Below are 26,453 nucleotides of genomic sequence, written 5' to 3'. Positions count from 1 at the left end.
TGGGTCATACTGAGGAGGTAGCGGTGTCGGATCTTTCGGGGGATTGTTGTTCTTTCTGTTGGATCTCTTCCTCAAAGGCATCTTATTCTAGAAGAATCAAGAAGAAGAGGGTGGTAAGTCCTCTAGAATTTTAAATCAAATGATATGGAACAAGTCATATCTCAACCTGATAGATATGGTGTTCTACTAAGCGATATACAATTAAAAGCTATCAACACAAGTGAAATATCGCTAGAAAAGAGATAAGTAGCAACACTTGGAATAAAATTTCTATATTGAATTTGTCTCTAGCTAAAATACTCCTATAGTATTTTAAAGTGGTATGTTTTGTTCTATCGATCTCTTGTTGGATAAATTTGGGTAAGTTTTAGGTCTGTAGTGTCCAACATCCAATTACTTTTGTGTTGTTCTACTTATGGCATTGTTTATGGTATGTATATATATACTTGTATACTTCATATAAGATACTTATATTTTAAAAAGTATACTTTTATTTCAGAGCAATTCGGCCCCTTAGCGTTTATAGTTGTATACCATGTAAGGTTTGGTATATACTTAGTTCACTATAAACAATAACTCTGATGCCAATCTGTCACACCCCCAAACCGAAATGGCAGAAACGTTCGAGGGTGGAGGACGTCATGTATAGTATCAAGACAATTGCATCATAATAATCAAAGTAAACACAACCATTACATTGAAAATATAGATAATTACATCGGTTCATTTCATAGTTTATATACATCAAAAGTATAACAAAAAAATAAAGACGTGACACTATACACTCCATCTTCTCAAAATGCTGCAGGAGTACCTGTTTACTGATTTCCTGAGAATACAAACGATTTTGAAAAGAGTATCAACATAAAGCTGGTGAGTTCATAAGAATATTTTGTAATGAAAACCTATCATTGAAATTTGTATAAAAGTGTTTGTATGCTTTCCAAGAAAATCTAATATTTTCTAACATATAAGTTTGTTACTGTGCTTTATATAGTATTAGTTTGCATGCCTAGTTACTACCAATTGTATTGTATATTGTTGCCTTGAATGAAATCCTTTGTATGAAAATCAAGGCTATTGCCAGTAATGTATGAAATGTTCTGTTTGAAAACCATGGTTACCACCAGTATGTATAGAAGTTTCATTACTTAAAATAAAACCATGTATCGTATCCCCTGGAATCTTCCAGTGTAATGTATAGTAATTCTACTAATTAAAATAAAACTAATGAAGAATGAAATCCCGTAAACAATAGTTAGTTTATACTATTAGGAGTTGTATAACCATGTTTGATATGACTGATGACCTCTACGACGTTCTTCAGGCATCGGACGGTATGATAATTGTCAGCCCTGAATAGATCTATTCATAATTCTCACACTCTCCCTCTAGGAAAATCTGGTTACACTAAATGAGATGATTTAACCTGTACCCCGAAAGGTACAATTGAAGAGGTGTCTCACAATCATGTATTAACAAGTTTACGTGTGGTTCTGAATCATTCTCTTGTATTTGAATTCATTTGTATACTTTGTTGAGTAGTAAATAATTATTTAGTAAGGTACTCTTGATATCTGAAGTATAGCATTGAATATCATAAACTAAATCAGTTATAATTTATATGTTTATTAAGGTAATTCCGTGTATGGAAATCCCAAACCATACCTATTATAGTTTGCATAAATGTTTGTACTTGATTGGTGTTTTGATTCGAAAGCTATGCAATTATGATTGTAAATTTGAAAACGCCCCTTATGCTCAGCATGTTACAAAAGGGATAAAATATCCAAATATTTTATAAAAATGTGGAAATCATTTGATCATCTCAATTTCATAAGTTTGAATAGTCGAAATTCTTTTGTATACGTTCACAAAATCATTTGTGTTTAGCTTGTATTCCCCCTGAAAACGTTTAAAATAGTAAAAGCGTAGGGGTATGAACTCGCAGATAGTTGTGTGAACGTGTCGGACAACGAAACTGGAAATGAAGGACCTCGGGTTGTTGTACGCGACACTTAACGAGATACTAATAACAATTTAAATACATACATGCATTTTATTAGTGAAACCATTATTTATAGTGTTGGAAAAACACTTGCTTTTGGTTTAGGAATGTTACCGAGACTCGATTGAATCGGAAAAAGCGGGTTTTCAGCCAAGTTTACTACTTAGGAAGGGTTTGCGGTTGTGAAGGGGATTATGGCCGTGAACTGTTCTCGGCCGTGATCAGATCTTGACCGTGAACGGTTTACTGCCCTTGAAGGGTTCACGGTCTTTGAAGATTTGAAGGGTTCTTGGTTGTAAACTCAAGAACATCAATGTTTAAATTGATGAAAAGGCTACTGTTTGATGCTCCCAAACGTTCTCCAAGGTGGATAGAATGGTAGATAAAGAGAAATCTCGAGTTTTTCTTGGGTTTTCGAGTGAGGGTTTTTAGAGAGAGAAAGTGTGTTTGCTGCCATAAAATATGAATGAGGGTAGGAACCATGTATTTATAGGGGGGCTTATGGTCGGTGGCGGGGTCCAGCTGTGAATGGTTCACGGCCATGATCGGGATTACGACCGTGATTTGGTTCACAGCCGTGAACATCAGTCAGGCCGGTTTCACTAACTGTAGACTGACTGTAGACTGTTATATGATTATCTATTATATGTGCACATAGGATGTTGCTATACTTAGTGATTTGTAGATCTGTTTGACTGACTGTAGATTGTTATATGATTATCTGTTATATGTGCACATGTCTGGTTGGTGGTTGAGGCTTCACTGCTTTGTGTGTAAGTTAATAGGTCGGGGCATTCCAACCTGATAGTTGAGGGCCTAAGGTATTCCAACCCGATGGTTGAAGGGCCTGGGGTATTCCAACCCAATGGTTGGTTGGACCCATGATATGTTGGCCTTCCAACCTGATGGTTGAAGGGCCTGGGGTATTCCAACCCGATGGTTGATTGGACCCATAATATGATGTTATTTGTATATGTTATCTGTTTGTGTGTTGGTACTTTAGGGGAACTCACTAAGCTTTGTGCTTACAGTTTATGGTTTATGGTTTTCAAGTGTTTCAGAGATTCGTGGCAAGGCGAAGGCATGACCGTACACATCCTGATTTTATGTCATTGATCTTGGGAGGCACTGATTTTCAAATAATGTTTTGAGAACACCATTTTGCAAACATTTTAGTAGTAAAAGGATCGTTTTGAAAAGTTCAAAATTGTTGAAATTTTTGAGAGGTTACACTTACCTTATATACCAATTGAAGCTTTAAGATTTTGGGAATTGGATGCTGATGAATGACATTCTTCGTCGCATGTTATTGGGAGCAGTGAAATATTGCTAGACGTTCACCACTGTCTATATCAATCTATGATGAGTCGATGTGCAAGTGAGAGGTTGAAAATTTTTATATGCCCAAGAGTCATTATAGAATAATTTTACTAATAACATATGACCCTATAAGGTCACATCTTATTACAAATTACTACTAACTGATTATTTACTAGAGTAATTTTGATTATTAATAAATATTCAACACTTGTATTTAATTGGAAAAAACATTATTTTGTGAAAATAATATTTTCCAACATATTGAGAATTATTGTTTCTAGGAAATAATAATAAAAGAGAACAAAAACTAGTTAAATATCATAAGGTATGATTATAAATGTTGTGTATAATATTTTGGCCTATTTGAGTAACCATTAAGTTGCAATCTAACTAGCTAGTTATGTGTTAAGTATTAAGTACTCCACCTTTTGTCTTCTTTTCATGAAAGCCAAAAAGCTAGAGGATGGAATGAGAATGATTTTGCTTTGTTTATTGCTTCCCCCATGCTTGTAAAAAGAGGCCATGCTTTACTTTATGACTTGGTCTGACTCTTGCAATATTTCTTAGTATATAAAGAAGAAAGGGTGATAAAAATTAGCTAATTTTTGAAACACTTCTCTTCTTCTTTTCCTCCCAATTACCGAGAATTAAAGGGCTTCCTCCCTCTCCGTATCTTACACTTTTAGTGTATGTTCTTGGATGATTAAGTTGCTTCTCCTTAAGCATATTTTAGTATATGTCTTAATGGATTAAGAACAACTTAATACAAGTGAAGACTGACATGTTTTAGTTGTTAATTCTTGCTTTGGTGGATACATTATAGATGACTTCTTCTTTGGAGTTGAATGTTATCTTCGTCAAGTTCCTAGTTGCCCAAATGAGCCAAAGACTTCAAAGCTTGTAGCCTTTTATTTTCTATGGTTATTTAATCTTTCTAAGTATTGCAAAATGATAATTTATGGGTAAAAAGGTTTTAGTTTATTTAAATTTATAAAATGTTTTCGTTGCTAACTATGTCGAATTTGTCACTATAATTAGACTATTTTTTAATAAAAACCCAACAATGTCATCATACATATCCTCAATAAGCATTTTAGCATGGGATATAAAAATATGAATGATGTTGTGTTTTCTCATGCTTAATATATACCATGATCTCCTTATATTTGACAACATATAAAGAAACTTTACGTTTTTAGGGTTAATGTCATTTTAGCCCAACAAAATTTTCAAGTTTATTTTAAAACGTCTTAAATTTTTTTTTGGTAATTTAGGGATTAAAATCTGTTTTTACTTGTTAGTAAGGTCACTTTACCCACTATAACAGGTTTCACCTCCTCCGACCTCCTCCTTTGGATGTGAGTTTGTCTAGCAATCATCCAAACAAATCACAGCTAGGTAACAAAACCATAATTTTTTTCCTTTAATCAAACACAAGTCATAAAAATCAAACAAGTGCTCATCACTCCTAATCTAGCACTATGCCCTAATTTCACCGGAAGGATGTGATAACAGTTGTTGAATTATCTCCATGTACACAAAGTTTACAAGGAATTTTGCTAGTAATGTTGCCTAGTGTCATATCTGCTTGGCATAGTCAAATTGAGGCTTATAAATGGAGCAAATACAAACCGACATCTAGAATTTAGGTTTGATTTGTTCATCACATGGGGAAAAGATGCATACAGGGCTTGTATAAGATACATTAAGGGTTATACAATTTGACTTTCAACAAAGAGAACATCAACTTGAATGCTTCGTAAATCATACAAGGAAATTAATTGGGATGGCCACACCTTCAACTACCTTGTTGCAGATGGATTTAAGGAGTCCCATGGCTTATCTTAAGGGAGTCAAGGAGGATTTCACTAAAAAATATGGAGGTGGGAAATATGCTACTAACAAAGTCATGTAATTTACTAATAAGACTATTCATACACCTGAATCATATCTTCAAACCTTCTTCATCTTCTTTATAATCTTCAGTAAAAATCATAAGAGATTTGACTTTTCCCAAGTCACCTGTCATCAATTTCTTCTCGCAAACAACATCTAGTTCGTCTAAACTTTGACCTGAATGAAATCTATTTTTCATTATCTCATTATCATCTCTGGTTCCCCTTTAATTTCTTCAACTCCATTGTTGGATTCATCTCTGATTCTGTTTCCTTTTCTTGACAATGATTTCACTTTCTCCACTTCAATACTTAAATCAATACTCGTACTCCCTTTTCTTGATAAAGATCGAGTTTGATATGTTTCTCTAAACCGGACTTCTCTTAATCTCATCAATGGAAACACTCTGTTCCTTACAATTAGATTTACATGTTATCCTCTTTCCACCGCCACCAACACCATTAGAGCCTTGTTTAGATCTTAAAACTACCTTCTGTATTTTAACAATCTCCCTAGTAGTCTTAATTGGGCTCTTATTCATTGACTAGGATAAAAAATGGCATGCTAAATTATCTTGTAAGTGGTTGTCCCATTCTCCCTTCCAAAAATGACTTATTTGACAGCTAAAATGAAAGTTTAGTGACTTAGGGTGTTTTCGGCAAAACTAGTTGGTAACGGGTAACGGGTAACAGGTAGTGGGTAACTGGTAGCAGATAGCGGGTAGTTGGTAGCTAGTAATGTTTTGTTAAAGGCTACATGAGATGACTTTTGAATTTGGAACGTTTTATTTAAGCTAAATGTTAAAAACTTGTATGCCTTGTTCCCGAGTTCTACTTAAGGAGAGAAATAGGAGGATACCGAAGGAAAGTGAGGGGTGTTGAAGGAAAATCATGTTCTCGAGTTTCATTAATGGAAGAAAAGTGAGGGGGAGAGAAAGGATTTTGGAGCCATATTTTCCTTCCAAATTTTTCTCCCAAATTGGATGGATTTGAGAAGAAAGTGAGGGGAAGGAAAATGTTAAGTTTTATTTTCTTTTGCCTCTTAACTCGTGAACACAAAAAACTTAATTTTTTTTATTTATTTTTTATTTTCTTCAAACTTGAAACCACGGAATAATGAATATTTCTCTTCACCTTATTTTCTTTCTGTCAAAATTGTCTTTTCATTTCATTTAATGAATTTATAAAAAAACTCTGGAATAAGACGGCATTGTCAAACGAAATTTTTTATTTAAAATGGAACGTTCTATTAAACGTTATAAGATAGAAACTTACCAACACTCCAAAATATTTTGTGGCCAACACCCCAATACAAAAGAAAAAACAAAATTACTTGTTATAAAATGATATTATCCCAAGTTTTTAACCACCAAAGTGAAGAAGCTTTCTTTCTTCCATTTTTATTTACCGGTAGTCACTTGCCTTCTCTGACTCAAAGATAGCTTCCGTCGGCCACTGCTAAAACAATTATTACACCATTTATTAGTATTCAACCATTTAGTATTCGTTCATATAGTGTATGTATTCTCTCTCTCCTCCATAGCCATATCCACAGTTAATTACCCCATCTCTCTCTCTCTCTCTCTCTCTCTCTCTCTCCTGGAGAGATCGTTTTCTCTCGCACCTACGATCTTTATTAGACCCCATCTGATCTAACTCTGACCAGATGACATATTATTGATCTTCTTCAGCTTTCATTCAACAAAACCCACAAAACGAAACATCTGGAAGAACAGCCATCAGCAACAAAGGTAACGGCTTTGTCACGGCAACAAAACCCTAGATACAGATTGATCAATGTTAACAATCCACCGAGTTTGACTTTTTTCTTCAAGTCATCTGACATGGGTTTTTGCTTGTATTCACGTAGTTTTCTGGGTTTCTAAGAATAGATATAGATACACAAATCTTATCAGATCCCGGTATTTAAGCCTTAATGCTTAAGCTCTTTACGGCTCTGATTATCTTTCTTGAATTTGGGGTTTTGGGGTTTACGGTGACGATGAAGATCTGATTTCCTTATTAACTTTTATGGTCTTATGGCTTTCGCTATTTGTTTTCGAGTAATTATGTAATTCTTGCGAATTGATTTGGGTTTTTATGAAGTTAATTTGAAAAGATTACAACTTTGAGTAACTTTATATGAATTCGTTTAATTTCTGATATCAAATTTCTTTCCATCCTTCCCGGGAAAAAAGTATTTGGAATCTCAAAGACAACTTTTTTAATCAATTTTGCACACGATCAGCCACAAACAACCTAGCTGACTAATTTTGAAATCTTTAAAAAAGAATGGCAATTTGGAATATAAAATTGTCTCTCATTGGCTTTTTTCTTCTCATATCGGTCAAACTTGATGAATAGATGTTCTAAACAAACTTAAACTCAAAGATCCACGTCTTTTCAATATGCTTTGTTTATCATGATATTTCCTTTAACCTTGCTTAACCTAATACATTTATAATTATTATTATTCGTTACATTTGTTTTATAAGTTATAACATCTCCTTTTGTTTTCATGAATCAGGATTTACATTCACTTGATTTGATTGATTCATGTCAAATTTAAACAATAATCATTCAAACTTGACATGAAGGTGGTTATGATCGTGACCACAACAAGTGTCAAAATCTTGCTATGTCAACAACTATCATGTGATTGAATTGAAACCCCTTGACATGACTACAATCTTGTTTCACCATTATTAAAACTTGATTCAGAAATGGAGACAACAGACACAATGATCATAAAACAGCAATCAAACATGACACAAAGATTACTTCCAGCTGTTTTACCCGTTCTTTTTATAGCAATTTCATATATAGATCCAGGAAAATGGGTTGCAACCATTGAAGGAGGAGCCCGTTTTGGCTATGATCTTATCATACTTATGTTTATTTTTAGTTTGGCTGCTGTTCTTTGTCATTACCTTTCAGCTTCTATTGCCATTGTCACAGGAAAAGATCTTGCACAGGTATAACTTCTTTATAATATTACATCTTACAAATTTCATATTTTGTTAATGAGGTCACTTTTTTTAATTTGTTTATGATGATGTAGATTTGCAGTATGGAGTATGACATGGCAACGTGTGTGTTCTTAGGGATTCAAGCAGAACTATCTATGATCGCATTAGACCTATCTATGGTAGCTTTTTTATTAAATTATTTAGGTCAATTTATAGAAAAACGTATATATTTTCGGAAATCTTGCAGTTTAACCATTAAAACTTTTATCTTTTTCCAATCAAACCGTGAAAGTTTCAGACTTTTTTCCAAATTAACCGTTTTGACCTGTTATATCATGTCAAAATAATGGTTCATTTGTAAAAAAGTTTGAAGCTTTATGGTTTGATTGGAATAAATAAAGTATTGGTTAAAGTTAAACTGCAAATTAGCCCGATATGGGAATATGTAGTGGTGTTTTTGTAATTTTCCTTTTTACTAACATATAAACTTTTTCAAATTTGAAAGATTTTGGGCACAGCACATGCGTTAAATCTTACATTTGGAATCGGTCTCTTTTCTTGTGTTCTTTTGACTTCAATTGACGCGTTTCTATTTCCGATTTTCTCGAGTTATTTGGTAAGTTAAATCTTTTTTTAGTTGTAAATGTTATAACGTATATCTTTTTTGGACATGTTTTGACTTTTGATTTGATAATTATAATGATTATTTAGGAGACTGGAAAAGCAAAGTTTATATGTATACGTTTAGCAACCGTTGCTTTACTTTCATATGTTTTTGGAGTGTTGATGAGTCAACGTGACACGTCACTTTCCATGGGTGGAATGCCTACAAGGTTAAATGGGGAAAGTGTGTTTGCATTAATGAGTCTTCTTGGTGCTAGCATCATGCCTCATAATTTTTATCTCCATTCATCAATCCTTCAGGTATATAAAAGTACTTTTTTACCCTTTATTTGTTAAATAATGCATTTTGTTTTTTTCTTTTCTTTATATAGTTTCATTGAGTTTCTCTTTTTTCATACGTTTTGCAGCAAAATCCGGGACCCACACGAGTTTCAAAGCAAGATTTGTGTCATGATCATCTTTTCGCCATAGCCTGTGGTTTCAGTGGCATTTTCGTAATTAATTATATTCTCATGAATTCAGCAGCGAATGTGTTCTACAGCACTGGCCTCGATTTACTTACTTTCCAAGACGCGTTGTCTTTAATGGATCAGGTTACGTTTTTTTATAAATAACATCATCCCAATTCTCAAGATCTCTTAAATATTATGAAACTATAAACATTCTTCTTAAATAGTTTATCATTTATTAATAAATTCCAGGTATTTAAGACACTCATGGCGCCATTTGCTTTAATTCTGGTTCTACTACTTTCAAATCACACAACAGCTTTGACCTGGAAGTTCAGTGGTCAAACCGTGCTTCAAAACTTTTTCAAAGTCAACATTCCGGGTTGGTGTCATCACTCAACAATCAGATTAATCGCAATAATTCCCGCTTTATTGTGTTCATATCATTTGGGAGCTGAAGGGTCATATCAACTCATGGTGTTCACTCAAATTATAGTCGCCCTTTTACTTCCATCATCTGTGATCCCACTTTTTCGTGTTGCTTCATCAAGATCAATAATGGGTGTCAACAAAATCTCTCAATTTGTTGAGTATTTAGTCTGGATCACCTACATTGGAATGCTTGTTTTGGGGGTTGTGTTTGTGGTGGAAACCGTGTTTGGAAACAGTGATTGGGCGAGTAATCTGAGGTGGACAATGGGGCCCGGGATGTCGGTTCCATATATTGCAGTTCTTGTAACTGCTTTTTTTTCCATCTCACTTATGCTTTGGCTTGTTGTAACCCCATTGAAATCTGTAAGCACCCGACCCGATTTAAAACGGGTCGAGATTCAAGAAACCCGGCCTACAAGAGTCGATGATTTGATTGAAAAGCAAGAAACGGTAACGGGTTTGGGTTTGACCCGTGAGAATGAATGTGATTCTGATTTTAATTTGCCCGAGGAGATTCTGGATTATGAAAACGGGCCCCATTTGACTACCATTGAAGAAAATTCTTCGGATCTTACGATTGTGGAAACAGTGAAGAAAGAAGACAATGATGATGATGATGATGATTCAGTTGAAAAGAGATTGATAATTGATGGAAGTTCAAGTATTTTGAAAGATCATGAGCGGGACCCATGGGAGCCTGAAGAAGAACAACAACCAAAAGTCGTGTCTGTAACTGTATTGAATCAATCAAACCAATTGAATCAATCTCCAACTTCTAATGGGCCGGGCTCATTTAGGAGTCTTAGTGTCAAAACAGACGATATGGGAAGTGGGCCTGGAAGTCTTTCAAAGCTAGCGGGCTTGGGCCGGGCCGCTAGACGACAGTTGGCTACAAATTTAGACGATTTCTGGAAACTTCTTTTTGATTTACATGGTGAAGCCACACAAGATGCTAAAACGAATAAACTCGATAAGTTACTCGGGATAGATTCTAAAGTGAAGCCCAGCCCAGGCCCAGGCCCAGGCCCAAACCCAAACCCGGTTATATCCAAACTGGTAAACCCGGAAACCGAATTTAACGGGTTTATCCCGAATGTGTCAACCGGGTTATCCGATTCGGTTTATGTGGTACCTCGTGGGTCGTCTTCTCTGTTGTCAAACTATCAACAATTACTCGATGCATATACTCAAAACCCGGGCCTCAATATGGACCCGGAGAAACGTTACCATAGTTTACGCCTACCACAAGCTTCCGGTGGGTATACGGATCAACCCGCTACTGTTCATGGGTACCAAATTAAATCCTTAATCAATCAAACTAAACAAAGAAATTCCGATTACTTCCAAATGGACTCGGTTTCTCCTAAATCACCATCAATTGGGAATGCCTCATTGAACTACAAATCTCCGGTTTCTTTAACAAGAACCCAACAAAACGGGTTACGACCCGCGAAGCCGCCAGGTTTTCCCGACCCGGTTGTGTCCAGAAACACCTCGATGCAGCCTGAAAGAACTTATTACAATCATCAGCCTGCGGGCCCGGTTGAGAATGTGCACGAGAAGAAGTATTACAGTATGCCAGATATTTCCGGGTTGATTCCTAATCGGGAGTCTAAAGTTCTACCCGAAAGAGAGAGCGGGTCGAGATATGGGCAATTGGTGTATCCGGGCCCAGGATCAGGCCCAGGCCCAGGCCCGTTGTACAGGTCCGGGACAATCTCGGGTTATGGCGGGTTGTCTTATTCTAATTTGTCCCGGGATGCTGCTGCTTACCAACCCGTTTCCAGTTACGGGCCAGGGATTGGGTTAGGGTTAGGGTTCGGGTCGGGGTCAGACACGTGGTCAATGTGGTCAAAACAACCGTCTGAACAATTTGGTGTGGCTGAAAAGGTTAATTTGAACACTCAAGAAGCTTTTATTACATCTGGAGTAGATGCTGAAGCAAATCTTTTGAAGTCATTTAGGTTGTGTATTGTAAAACTGTTGAAGCTTGAAGGGTCTGAATGGTTGTTTAAGCAGAATGGTGGGTTAGATGAGGATCTTGTTGACCGGGTGGCTGCCCGGGAGAGATTTCTGTATGAAATTGAGGGCAATGAGGTGACCCGGGCAGCTGCCCGTGGTGGTGGGGCCAAAGTTGATGAAGCTGAATACAATAAGTATTTAGTGACATCGGTTCCAAATTGTGGTGAGGGTTGTGTATGGAGAATTGAGTTGATAAAAAGCTTTGGTGTTTGGTGTATACATAGAATTCTCGAGCTTTCTTTAATGGAAAGTAGGCCCGAACTTTGGGGGAAATACACATATGTTCTCAATCGTCTTCAGGTAGAAAATTATTATTACTATTATTATTATTATTATTTTTAAATATGAATTGATTAAATTGTTTAATTTTTGTAGGGAATAATTGAGCCGTCATTCTCGAAACCTCGTACACCATCAAGTCCGTGTTTCTGTCTTCAGCTTCCGGAAGCATACCACCTGCGATCATCTCCGCCCAAATCCATCACCAGTCTGCCGCCTCCGGTGAAACAGAGCAGAGGGAAAACCACCACCGCCGCCAGTCTGTTGGACATAGTAAAAGACGTGGAGACCGCCATCTCTTGCCGGAAAGGCCGACCGGGTACTGCCGCCGGTGACGTGGCGTTCCCGAAAGGGAAAGAAAACCTGGCGTCTGTTCTCAAAAGATACAAGCGGCGGTTGATGGCGGTGGCTCCGGACGGGTATAGCCGGAGCCCGTAAGTCTCCGGCGACTTTTGTGTGTTGGTTTATTGAGTTGTTTGATATTGATGAACAGCTCGAAGTTCTACTCTTTTGTTATTTAGCTTCTTCCAGGTTTTAGATTTTGTGCATGAGTACACGTGGAATGGTGGATGTTGCTGTAAAAGCCTGTAACTGTTGAAGAATGGGAAGCAAGGAGGTTGATGATGAAGATGGTGGTGGACTGGTGGTTTTTAGATTTGGGTTTGAAGTAGAATAATGGAATGTTTTTTAAGGTTTTTTTTTTTGGGTAGATCTGAATCGATGTCGTTATGTTGTGTAAATATTTTTATGCTAGCGACATGATGTTCTACTATCGAAACGAGACATGTTTTTGGTTTGTTTTTCTCACATAGAAACGAGTATAAACTGAGTCGGATGTTTCAACGTGATTTTTAATAAATTATTTGCTTTATTTGATAACCTCTAAAGCGAGTCATGGTACTCGTTAACAAAAAGATAAGTATTATCAATTTATGTTGGGCTGATTCGGAAAACTTGTATGCTTTTGCTTTTTATTTTTTTTTAAAGTTGTTTGGGTTAAATATGGTTGAAGAGAATTTTATAAAGATAAAAATAAAGAGATTTATAGTTTGGCGTATTTTTCACAAACAATTTGGTACATTGGCTAAAAAGACACGCAACTCAATTTCATATACCATTTTTTTTTCTTTTGAATCGGAAGAGCATGCAATTGGATTTTGAGGGTGTCGGAGATTGATTGATCAAACCGGCGAAGGTTAAACATGTTTTTCTTGATATTTTAGTGAAAAGCTCATAATTTTCGTTGGGTTTACACTCCAAACCAGAAGAATGCTCGAGAAAAACCGAAACGTGTATAACTTTTTCTTTATAAAAAGATATTAGGAAGTGTTGAAAAGATATCTGAGTTATGTTATTTTTTTTAAAGGCGAAATGTCATGTGAATTTTCTTTTATCCCTTTGATTCCAGAAGTTGCAACCCCAACTCTTCTTACCGATTTCCGTCCTATTAGTTTGATTGGTATAGTATAAGATTATTACAAAATATTTGCCAATTATTTTATCTCAAGTGGTTGATATTGTTATCAGTAGAGAGCCGACAATGTTTATTAAGGAACGCCGAATACTGGGATAATGACTTAAAAAGGTAATGTATTTTTTGATTTGTACACATTTAGTCACTGACTTTATTTTCTTCCACATTTACCCTTTCAACTTGTTAAACTTTACACATTTAGTCCTTATGACCTGCTACTCCATGTTAGTCGGTAAAAATGATTTAATAGAGTAATATATTTCTCATTTTGTACACATTTAGTCCTTAATATTTTCGTACACATTTAGTCATTAATATTTTTTTGTTGCAAAATAAGTCATTTTTGTTTTTGTACTAATTTAATACTTATGAATGATTTCTTTAAGTTTTTCTCACGACATCTTACGTGTGATAGTCATATGGTGGTGGGATAGGTTGAGGTGGTCCTGCTATACGTTGTAGGCTAAGATACCTGGTGCGGGCCGGCTGAAAGGTGTAGGCACGGAGGCTCGAGAAGAGCGGTTGGGTTAAGGCGACATGCCAACAAATCCTGGGTATTCCAGTCTAATGACTGATTGGACCTATTGCATGTTGGCATTCCAGTCCGATAACTGATTGGGCCAAGGTATTCCAATCTGATGAGTGTGGGCTCGTTATGTATGATAATATGTTTGTTGTATCAAGTATTTTGGGAAAAATTTGCTAAACTTTGTGTTTACCCAGTTGTTTATGTTTTCAGGTTCTATCATTGATCGTAGGAAGGCGAAGACATGATTGTACACACTCATCAACAATATTGAGGAATACGCATTTCTTATATTACTCTGATTTTCGATAAATGTATTTTGGAATAAACTTTTTTTTTCTTAATAATGGATTTATAATTAGGAACTTTTGCCTTATTTAAAAATGAAATTTTTTGGTTGTGAAAATGAAACGTTAAACATAAACATCAACATCTTCACACACTTCATCAATGATTGTCCCACGTAAGATGTCGTGAGAGAAACCTAAAGAAATCATTCATAAGTACTGAATTAGTACAAAAATATTAAAGACTAAATGTGTACAAAATGAGAAATATATTACAATATTAAGTCATTTCTCCTGGCTAACCTGGAGTAACCGGTCATAAAGACTGAATGTGTACAGTTTAACAAGTTGAAGGGGTAAATGTGAATGAAAAAAAACTCAATGACCAAATGTGTACAAATCGAAAAATATATTACCCTTTTAAGTCATTATCCCCCGAATACTTGACAAATCACTTATTGTAAATGAGACGGTGGAATAGTATAAAAATGAGAAGAAAACAACTTATGATTTTTAATGTTGAATTAAATAAGACATATGATTCTGTAGTTGAGATTATCTGAAGCAGATTAATGAGTTTATGGGTTTTGATTAGAGATGGACTAGTTATGTTTCCTTTCTGGCTAGGGTTTCTATTCTTGTTAATGAAACTCATACAAATGAATTTTAATTACAAAGATGCCTTAGACAAGGAGATTAACTTTATGTTTTTATTTATTCTCGGATAGAAAGCAAGGGCTTTATTTATTCTCGGATAGAAAGCAAGGGCGTATCTCATAAAGAAGAGGTAGGTCCTAGGATTTACCTAAAATTTCAATTTCATTTATAACATATACCACAAAAATTAGGAACTACCTTAAAAAAAAAAATAAATGACCTATCTTGAGTTTGTTTGTTTTTTAAAATATCTTAAAAAACCATTTTAAAAAGAAAAAAAAGTTACAAGGGGCAATTGTGTTGTTATATATATATATATATATATATATATATATATATATATATATATATATATATATATATATATATATATATATATATATATATATAGTCTTTATCAAACAATAAGATATCAATACATTAATAATCAACTAGTTTTCCATTAAAATGTTCGGTTTTTTTTCAGTTATATTTCAGTTGTTTTTAAAAAAATTAATCGGTGGTGTCTGATCGGTTTTTTCCGTTATATTTCATTAAATCGTACACGACCCGACCCGAGCCGATCCCCCACAAGTGTTGTTGATTTTTTTTTATCGGCTTCACTTAATTCGGGAACCACATGATATTTTGTTATAGATTCGCCACTGATAGAAAGGTTACGTGTCACCATTGAAGATGTTGTGGATATAAATTTCTTTCATGGAGCTAAAGTTAGGAATCAGATTTTGCAATTTCCACAATTTTATGCATGTTATTTTCATGTGAGAATGGTCACAAGAAAACATCTCCAATGTGGTTCGGCTGTTGCGATGTTTTTTGCTTGACATCCCGATTGAAGTTGAACATCCACAAATCTAACATGTATGGGGTAGGGGTTAACTTTAATGTCCCTAGAACATTGCAAATGTGTGACGGAATGTAAAGTTGCAAGATTACCATTTGTATGGCTAGAGCTCAAGGTTCAAAATCTGATTTTTATTATTATTGAAAATACTAATAAGAAGCTGATGAAGTAACAGATAATTACAAAATGATGGCACTAATTGGATATAGTTTCAACCTAATAATCTAATTTATTGTTGATCAATTAAAAAAAACTTCTATAGTTGATTAATTAATAAGAGATGTTTATTTATATATATACAATGAAATTGTGGTATAACTAATTTTAAGTTAATTTGGTAAGCAGAAAGTAATACTATTTAATGTCCAATAATAAAATATTCAAAGTTATTGTAATGGAGGCTGGAGCATTAGTGCATTACATTGATTTAAATAAAATAAAATAAAAAAGTTCTTTCTTAACCGCATACAAATATAGAGTGACACATTTCGTGTGTGTGATAATTGTCTTGTACTTGTTATTTTTCAATTTATGAAAAAAAATCTTTTGTTTCATTGTGAAATTAAATAATGTCATAATGATAAACCTTTTGTACTCATATAATTTTTAATTAAACCCAAAATTTTTAAATAAATCAGAGCTTTGATTAACTTATTAGTATTTTTTTATATTTAAAAAAAATTATACAATAGTATTTAATTTGATTTAATTATTTAACTTTGAAAATAGGATTTTCTCCTCCAGCAAAAGTATGTTAAAATGGAAAACCCGCAAGGCCACGACGCAATTCTCTGACTGACATGCCAGAGATTCTTCTTTCTGTTAACCGAATGATACCTTCATCTCCATGATCAAATGAATCAATGGAAGTGTTCTAAAAGGTAAAAACCCTAAAACCACCTCCAGCATTTCGAATTTTCTGATGGGTGAGGACTGAGGAAGCTGCAATTATTAGAATGTACGTGAAAATAGTGATCAATTCGAAAATAGTGATCAATTCCCACTTAATGATTCTTCTTTTAGTTTCGTATTTGGGCTGTTCATAAGAGTTCTAACTCGTTTGACATGGTATCAGGACTTGTTTTCGAATCGAAAATACTCCACGAATGATTTAGTCGCTAATGTTGAAGCAGATGATTGCTCGAGTTACTTGAGTCTTTCCAGAAACAGCTTCATCATCAAATTCTTCCATCTTCTGTGGTAAAACCAAACTGACCTCGTGAGTAAATGTTTGCTATATGCACAATGTTCTGTCTCAATTCTGTGCTATTTATATTTCCTTTTTGCTTCTCTCTGTTTTGCTGAATCAATTTACTAGTTGATAGATTCATGTTTAGATCATACAAATATCATAAAAAGCGGCAGTGATCCAACTGAAAACTCTACAAATACCAAATTATCACTATCTCCGTACGGTTCTTACTCTTCCCTCCAAATTCCATCACCACCTCCGCCACCGGCGGCTGCTCCTATATCACAGACGCTATAGGTGCGATCTATCCCTACTATGACTCAGACCAAGGATTTTCCTCTACTCGATTTGTTTATCTTCAGTCCAAGCTTCATGTTTCGCTTGCAGGGGATATCACAGTTTTTGTATAGTGATATATTGATATGTGAGTTGTATTAGTTGGTAATAGGGTTTATTAGCAAATGCCTAACAGCCTGAATATCCCTTATATGTCTCTCTCTTCGCTTTGTAGAAAACAGTATATGTTGTCTATGTATGTATATGTGTGTTAATTTAGGGGTTTTTGGTGTTTTATTGATTATGCCCTTTTTGTATAAACTATTATACGAGTTTACACAGGCATACATATATACATATATATGTTATGTATATGTACGAATCTATATGCTATATATACATGTTTATTCATCTGTATATGCTTGTGTTATGTATGTATGTATGTAAGTCCATGTTTGTGGCCTTACCAAGAAGCCCTGTGACTTTAAGCATGAAATTCCATGCATCTGTATGAAGCTTTCTGCATTTCCTAACTAAATTTTGGCATTATTGTTCATAAATTGTGGGGAAAAAACTGATGCCATTTTATAGCATGACATATACAAAGATCTATGGCTGATAAAGTATAGTAAATATGGATATTCAATAGAGTATTGAAAACAATGTTGCTAACGTAACAATATCCAACTTGTGTAGGTTGAAGAAGATCTAATACAGAAAAACAACCAACACATGTGTAGAAGAATTACTAAGATGAACAAAGAGAATTTGTTTTCAAGTATTTCAATGCCAAAGAAAAGAGAAAGGTTTGAAGAAGGGAAGAGATTAGATGCATACACATACAAAAAGTTGTTCCAAATTGCTGGGAAAAAGATGAAGGAGATGTCTCATGGATGTGATCATATTACCACATCTGATGCTTCAATGAAAGTTGATGGAACAATTGTCATGAAATCTTGCTCAGATTCTAAACATGAAAAAAAGCATAGGTAAAATATCTTGAATCTTGCAATACCTTAATGTGTTTTTTGCCCTGATTTTGATATGATAGATTTAGTATCTTAAGATCATAAACCAATTAGAGCTAACATATTAATGTCTTTTTTTCTTCTTTTCAATTTTATTCCATATATGAATTACATTGCATTTTTCAGGGTTGCATTGGACTCTAAAGAAGTTTGTTTTGACAATCAAGAATCTGCAAAAGAACATCCCCAAATGGTATTTTATTTCCTGTAGATTTTGTTCAATCTTAATTAGCTATTAATCTAGAATTTCAATTTATGATATTTTCTCTTTTTCATGCTCTGACTTAGGATTGTGATGAGAATGATACTACGCTCAAAACGGGCCCTACACCCACACACAGTGCTGAGCTGGCAGAGTTTCAATTGAAGGTATCAAGTGAAGTCCATGATCATGTTAACAAACTTTGTGATTATTGGAAAAAAGGTCAGAATTCTGTCTTCTTTGATGGACAGGTGAACCAATTTCTTGTTTATCTATATATTATACTTATTTCCTTAATGGATTCATTCATATTATGCTTTAAAAACATTATATTTTGGATGTTACAGGATCGGATAATTAAAGTGGTGTTTTTTGTATTATCATTGCTGGAAAAAGTGAAACAACCTATTTTAATTTTAACTGCTTCAAGATGTCTTTCATTATGGGAATCTGAATTTTCCAAATGGTCAAATTCAACAAATGTTGTAATTACATACAAAGAGAACAAAGATGTGAAGGATGCCATTAGATCATCACAACTCTACACTGAAAATGGATCTTTAAAGTTTCAAGTCATTTTATCTTCTCCTGATGCCATTGTTGAGGTACAAAACTAATCATCAGAAATACATAAATCAATTCATATAACCTTATATGGATTTTAATTTTACTTTGTTACAGGATTTTGAAAAGCTTGATCACATAAAATGGGGATTGATAGTAATAGATGAATGTCAACGCCCCATAATCTCAAAACATTTCAAGGAAATTAAATTGCTTGTGTCAGATATGAAGCTGCTAACAATTACTAGTGAAATATTGGTATATATATATATATATATATATATATATATATATATATATATATATATATATATATATATATATATATATATATATATATATATATATATATATATATATATATATATATATATATATATATATATATATATATATTTTATTTCAGAAGTTATTTTCATATTATCATTAGCTAATTTGTGTAATTTCAGGATGTGAAGCATAGCTACCAAAATTTTCTTTCGTTGCTTGATTCCAAATATGAAGAGACAGACACGGATGCTGACATGGACGCCAACACATTGAAAGAAAAACTATCGCCTTTTATTGCATTTGAATTGAAGTTTAATTCATCTGAAATTGAAGAATACTGGGTCCCAGTTCATCTTTCTCATATGCAAATCGAACAATATTGTTCCTTGTTGAATTCCAACTTTGAGTCACTTTCACTTTCATCATCTTCAAGGAACAATGCTACACTTCATGACATTCTTACCAAAACTCAGAAGGTTTGAATTTGTTCTGAATTTTCTATTTTTGTAAATAATTCTTAAATTAATTCGCTCCGTTGATAATTATTTATTTTCACAGTGCTGTGATCACCCGTATCTCGTGGACCCCACTCTGCGTAAATCTTTGAAGAAAGATGTTGACAAATTGGGTGCTGAAATTAATGCAAGTGGGAAACTTCAACTTCTTGATAGGCTTTTGTTAAAAATCAAAAGATATGGTTTGAGAGTAATTGTTCTTTTTCAGGTAATTTTTGTACCTTTTAACTTGCAGGAATTAATAAAATGACACTTTTGGTCCCTGTAGTTCTATCTTTCCGGAATTACATTTTTGGTCCATGTAGTTTTAATTTGCATAAATCTCATTTCTGGACCCTGTAGAGTTTTAAATTTCCGGAATTACACTTTTGGTCAATGTACTTTAAATCTACTAGAAGGAAATAAGTAAAAAGACACTTTTGGTCCCTATAGTTATAATTTTCCTGAATTACATTTTTTGGTCCCTGAAGTTTTAGTTTGCATGAAATACATTTCTGGTTTAATTTTCCAAAATTACACTTTTGGTCCATGTAGTTTTTAATTTGCAAGAAATGAGTGACTTACACTTTTGTTCCCTATAGTTTGCAACGTTTTGCACTTTTGGTCTAGGTTTTCATATTTCTTTGAAGAAGACTAAATTACATTTTTGGTCACTGTGGTTTCTATAATTACTTATTTCATCTCTTTTAGATTACACAAGTAATCTTGCATACCAACTTTTATATTGTTTTATCCAGTCAAAAATATAAGATTAATAATCTTTTTTTAACATGGGATGCAGTCAGTGGTTAGTTCAGAAAAGATAACAATTGGAGATATTTTGGAAGATCTTGTTGATAGAAGATTTGGGCAAGATTCATACGTACGTATCCAACCAAAGATTCTTTCAATGTCAAAGAGAAAAGAGGCTGTAAACATGTTCAACAACATCAAAAGTGGAGCGTTTGTTTGCTTATTAGATTATCACGATTGTCAATCAACGATTAGGCTTTCATCAGTGGATATAGTCATACTATTCAACAGCGACTGGAACCCTTCAGATGACTTAAAAGCCCTTCACAAGCTTTCTCTCGATTCTTCTCATTTACGAATCTTCCGCTTTTATTCCTCTTTCACCATTGAAGAAAAATCTCTCATTCTTTCAAAACAAGGCACGATTCTCGACAGCAGAACAGCTCGCATTAATTACAATACTTGCCATCGGCTCCTTTCATGGGGTGCATCTTACTTGTTCAATAACCTCTCCACCGAGTCAAACTCAAAGTCAAAGTCAAATTCAGACACTAGTTTAGATGATTTGGTTCTCGAGTTGTCATCTATGTTTCTGAATAAAACTGAGAATACTGATCGTTTAAAAAGCTTAATCATTTCAAAAGCATTGATACACGATGGAGTTTATTCTAAAGATATCTTATTGATGGGTGAAACTGAAGCACACACAAACGAAAGTTGCTCAATTGAGGAGTACTTGATGGAAAATGAAACAAATAATTTTTGGAGTAATTTGTTCAAAGAATCTCATCGTATCCATACACCGCAAAAATCGTCTAGCAGGCTGCCTCGGAGGGTAAAAATGTCATTCCGCAACCCTTATTACTGGTTTGGAAGATTTGAAGTTGAAAGTGAAAGCGATACAGAGAATACTGAGAAGAATGTAATTTCTTCAACTTTTGTGAGAACAAAAATGAGGAGTAAAAGAAAAGCACGCAAAATGACAGGTATACAAGAAAATTGGAGTTTAGAAAACAATATATGTTTGATTTTTATCTTTTATATATCTTTTTAGTGTTATTAATTTGGTGACATTTTTCATACAGGGGCATCCAAACATTTTTTTATACAACATTCAACACAATCACCAAATTCAATTCCTTCATTTTCAAGTACAAATAATGTTGGTGGATCCCCAAACAATCAACCTCCACAACCACAAACTTTACCCATGATACCATCGGTTTCTGATCAAAATTCCATTACTACCCCTCTTGAAACAGAGCTACAAAACATCAAGAAGGAGCAAGAGCAAGTCACAAAGCTACATCAAGAAAAGGTTTCCTATAAAAAAAATTGAACATACATGATACATGATACATAGCCTTTTTCTATAATCTAATGATTATTATTTTATTTGTAGAAATCGATGCTAAATTCCGAGTGTGAAAAGGAGATGTTAGAGATACGGAAAAAGTACGATGGTTTGATAGATGAATCTGAGATGTGTTTAACAAAGAAGATGAAGGTTCTAGAAGGATACTATGATCTTGTGTATGCCAATAAAGTATTGGCTGAGACTTTGACAAAGGATTGTGATGATTATCTTAATAAAGGTATGGAAGTTGGAATCTTTTTTATTCGTCTTTTTAAACATCAATTTAATCATTGTTTTGTATTTGAATTTTGATTACAGAAATGAGGGGAGTGAAGATTGTTGAAATCCCTGCATCGACACTTGTACAATCACAGAACCGATGTACAACAAGTGGTCATACTTTGCGTGCTCCAGCTCCTCATTTAAGGTCAAATCCGTCATTATTTGCATCATTTCAAAGAATGCCAGTATTGGGTTCAAATTAGGGCACTCGCATTTTTAGAGCTATATCTTTTAGTTGGAAGTATAGTATATACACATACATATGTACACATTTCATGTCAACATTATCTTATCATAGGTTGTTACTTTACAAGGTAAATGAGGACAAGGTTTACAAGTACATATACTCTATCTTTGTTTCTAATTATCTGCTATTGTAAAGAGATGAACATTACAAATATAAATTCTGCTTTTCCTACATGTGTTTATGTTTGTGATTATCTTTTATTTTCATGAGGTTTGTTGGCTAAGATGAAAGGACAAATGAATATACACTTTAATTATAAGTATTTGATTTGTTCGTTCCTCTTGTTTTAGAGTATAAAAATGTGAGTTAAATCTTTGGAGTGTGTGTTGATATGAGAGATTAGTCTATGTGATTATAAAAATTTGTGATATATCTATATAATTCTTCACTAGAAGGGTTGTTAAAGTAATTAGATGATTCTTGGGGGATCTATCTATCTTGGTATTATATAGGTCACCATGTCATTAAAGTTGAAGAAAGGAGAGAACAACTCAATTGTAAAAAAAAAACTTATAGCTAGGATCTTAGAATTGAATCGTATCTTGTCTTTTGTTAGTTTCGGTTCACCTGGTTTATGGATCTCTAAACCATAACAATTGCCTACTGAATTAGTTTGGTTAGTCACGTCCTAATCATTCTAACTCATAACAAATATTGTTATAATTGATTGATTGGTTCGGGTCAACACTCATTCTTTTGGTAATTTGAAATGAATGGAATCGGGTTGAATGGATTCTTAACATTTTTTTTTATAATTTATTAGTGTTAAATATGATTATGTATTATTGTTTAATATAATAATATAATAGAGGTTATCTCTCTCTCTCTCTCTCATATATATATATATATATATATATATATATATATATATATATATGAGAGAGAGAGAGAGAGATAAGTTGACTGGACAGTTCTTGCATCTCTGCAGGTGCTAGACGATAGGGCGACTTGGCTATGGGGTAGCCCCTGGAACTAAATCTATTCGAAACTCGACTTGGCGTTGCGGAGGTAATCCTGGAAGTTCTTCTAGAAAAATGTCGGGAAAGTCGCGTACTACTGGAATGTTCTGAATGTCCTTCGTTTCTTGGCTCACATCGACCACATGAGCAAGGAATGCGCGACATTCCTTTCGCAAGAATTTCTGAGCTTGAATGCTCGAGATGATACGAAAGTTCGTACTAGGTTTGTCGCCGTAGATAACTAAGTTTTCGTTGTTAGGGAGGTTAAGACGAATTGCTTTTTCAAATCACATGATGTCGGCGCGAAGAAGACTCAACCAATCCATACCGATAATGACGCTGAAACTTTTAATTGGAACCGGCATGAGGTCTATCTTGAAAGTATGACCATCTAAAGTTAGAGTACAACCTACATATATACAGTTAGTACTTTCTGTTTTCCCGTTTGCCATTTCTACAGTGAATGATTTATCTAAAGTTCGAGGTTTTTGTTTAAGAAGGTGTGCAAATTTCTGGCTTACGAAACTTTTCTCCGCTCCACTGTCGAAGAGTATGCAAGCATAAGAGTTATCGAGGAGAAACGTACCAGTAACTATCGTAGGATCAGCTACGGCTTCCTCGTGGACTATGGCCATAACTCTTCCTACCCCGCCTGCTATCCCTGCCTTAGGGCAATTCCTCTTGTAGTGACCCACTTCGCCGCAGTTGTAGCAAGCTTGTCCCACACCGGCGTTAGGAACTTGAGCGGTCGGCCTTGCTGGAGCTTTGCAGAAACGGGCGGTATGCCCTTTTCTGTTGCAGTTAAGGCACTGCATTTCCTTGCAAGGTCCGTGGTGATGGAAGTTGCATTTGTTGCACCTCGGAAGATTACCAGCGTAAGGTTTCGCTGGTAAGGGATTAGCAGGGGCAACAGGGGTTACCGTGGCAGCATTGATTGCCACTAGTTGTTGCCTCTTTGAGGATTCTTATGAAGCCCCACCTTTCCTCTTGTTCCACCCCTTCTTCCTGTTGTTGTTGTTTCCCTTTTGTGGTTCGGGGGTAGGATTTGTTGGGTTCTGATGTTTTCTGTGGTCTATGAGAGATTGTGCCAGCTCTTTGGCACTGTCAAAAGTAACAGGCCTGGAGGCTAACACACTTGACTGGATCTGGGGCAACAGTCCCCAAATGTATCTCTCTATTCTCTTGCTCTCAAGAGCAATCATATCAGGGCATAGAATTGCCAGATCACAGAATCTATTAGTATAGGTTGATATGTCGGTACCAACCATTTCGAGACTCCACAGTTCCTGCTCGAGTTTTTGAATTTCCCCTCGAGGACAGTACTCTCTCATCAGCATGGCCTTCAATATTATTGGAATTACAGATGTAACAAGTTCGGGAAAAATGGCCTAGTAGGAGGCCTTACATCAACCAAGATGGAAAATTTTGACAGAACTACGACCTAATCGAGACCTAATAGGTCTAATATTTACAAAGGTAGGAAATTAGACCAAAGTTTTACATAAACTAGGTTATATCCAAAAGAGAATTCGATGAGATTTTATCGGCGACGAGAACTACTAGAGTGAGTTCTTGGTCCCGATAGCAGGCGTTCTATGTCCCTCATACGCCTGTCAGATCTTACTTGCTGAGCTCGAAGTTCTCGGACTTCATCTTGGGTTTCGGCAAGTTCTCTCTGCAGAGTTGCATTGTGGACCAGAGTCCTTTCATGAGCATACTCTAGTTGGCGAATGCGGACTGTGTTTACGCCAGAGTTGGCATTAATCTCTACGACTCGGTCGATAGCGGCTCGACCTTGAATGTCATTCCGAGAAATCCTGCGAACCATGATGGCCAGGACCCTGTCAGCTGAACCTCCCTCAGTGAGGTTGTAGAAACTTCTATCTCCGTTGTAGGGGATAGGTTGACCTTGTTCCTGACTCCATCTATTCAAGTTTGTGGCCCACAGGGGTGTGGGTCCTTGAAATGCTAGGCGCGGGTTCAGGTTTGGGTTTTGAGCAGCTGGAGGTAGGTTGTTGACTTCTGGATCTGAGTCAGAGCCATCAGAAAAGCCTTCAGCTTCATGATCATCCAAAGGGATTGGGTGATCATCTTCTGGTTCTTCTTCCAGCCATCCTGCATTGTCGTGGTTGGGGTAGTACGGGTCTCCGGGAAGATGGAATCCAGCCATTTTAACTACACGAGAAGAGAGGTATAAGAATCTAGCACATAAGTAACTTATAGTAACACAAAATACTCCTATAGTATTTTTAGGTTTAGGTTCTATTGTTCTCATTGTGGTATTATGGGTAAGTTTTTAGACTTGTTGCAACCTTACAAACACACTTAGGCACATGCTAGTCAACCCCCAGATAATATAGTTGATCAGGCTATATCTTCCCAGTTTTGACTATATGTCTCTAAGTCTACTTGTGCTGCTCAACAATCGTAATACTTTTGTACTGTCTTAGTGACACTGATTTTAGTATGAATGCATGTACGTATACTTAATTAAATATTTTATTATTTAAAAGTATGCACTCTTTGTTAGAAGTGTTTTAATCCCAATGTATTTATAGTTAGTATATCTTTTATGGGTTGATATACAAAATTCACTATAAACAATGCTCTGATACCAATCTGTCACACCCCAAAACCGAGAACGGCGGAAACGTTCTGGGGCGGAGGACGTCATGGAAAGTAGCATAACAGTGCAAAGTAGTAAACAAGCAACAACATCATCCATTGCAATAAAAGTAAAGTTTTAATACATGAGTGTTCTTTCATTGTAATAAGACACCAAAATATGTAATCAAAATAAAAGACGAGTCTTGTCTGTGCTCCGTCTTCTCAAAACCTGGTCATCGTACCTGTCTACTGGTGACCTGAGAATACAAGTTATTTTGAAAGAGTACGTAGATCAGCATAAGTATTTTAGTGTCATTACCCTGATTTAAAAAGCTGTTATGAATGCCATGTAAATTTTTGAATGAAACATTTGATATAAGTGTGAAAACCCTAGAAAATCTCATATTTCCTACTAGTATAAAAGTAGCCTTCTACC

General features: G+C 35.0%; 2 protein-coding genes across 5 annotated transcripts; both read left to right on the top strand.

Annotated features, from left to right (window-relative positions):
• The first annotated feature begins 6,725 nt into the window (after nt 1–6,725).
• On the top strand, nt 6,726–12,877 carry LOC111915211 (ethylene-insensitive protein 2). Its single transcript, XM_023910884.3, has 8 exons — nt 6,726–6,974; nt 7,751–8,198; nt 8,285–8,371; nt 8,698–8,808; nt 8,904–9,116; nt 9,224–9,409; nt 9,518–12,019; nt 12,095–12,877. Exons 2-8 carry the CDS (start codon nt 7,947–7,949, stop codon nt 12,434–12,436), a joined length of 3,693 nt encoding a protein of 1,230 aa, XP_023766652.1. The 5' UTR covers nt 6,726–6,974; nt 7,751–7,946; the 3' UTR covers nt 12,437–12,877.
• Nucleotides 12,878–16,546: 3,669 nt separating this feature from the next.
• LOC111915212 (helicase protein MOM1) lies at nt 16,547–22,622 on the top strand. 4 transcript variants are annotated; one of them, XM_023910885.3, is made up of 13 exons: nt 16,554–16,744; nt 16,862–17,005; nt 17,951–18,243; nt 18,409–18,475; nt 18,571–18,735; nt 18,832–19,089; nt 19,166–19,306; nt 19,498–19,794; nt 19,877–20,041; nt 20,615–21,551; nt 21,651–21,883; nt 21,968–22,160; nt 22,241–22,622. In XM_023910885.3, the coding sequence occupies exons 3-13, from the start codon at nt 17,987–17,989 to the stop codon at nt 22,405–22,407; spliced, it is 2,880 nt and encodes a 959-aa protein (XP_023766653.2). In that variant the 5' UTR covers nt 16,554–16,744; nt 16,862–17,005; nt 17,951–17,986; the 3' UTR covers nt 22,408–22,622. The 4 variants fall into 4 exon arrangements, with proteins under 4 accessions (XP_042757137.2, XP_023766653.2, XP_042757136.2 ...); XM_042901203.2 differs by having other exon boundaries at nt 16,547–16,667; nt 18,571–19,089; XM_042901202.2 differs by having other exon boundaries at nt 16,862–16,986; nt 18,571–19,089.
• Nucleotides 22,623–26,453: the final 3,831 nt, after the last annotated feature.

This window comes from Lactuca sativa, chromosome 1, assembly GCF_002870075.4.
Source record: "Lactuca sativa cultivar Salinas chromosome 1, Lsat_Salinas_v11, whole genome shotgun sequence".
Taxonomy (NCBI): Eukaryota; Viridiplantae; Streptophyta; class Magnoliopsida; order Asterales; family Asteraceae; genus Lactuca; species Lactuca sativa.
The sequence above is the reverse complement of the archived record's forward strand: the minus strand, read 5'-3'. Positions and strand labels throughout refer to the sequence as shown.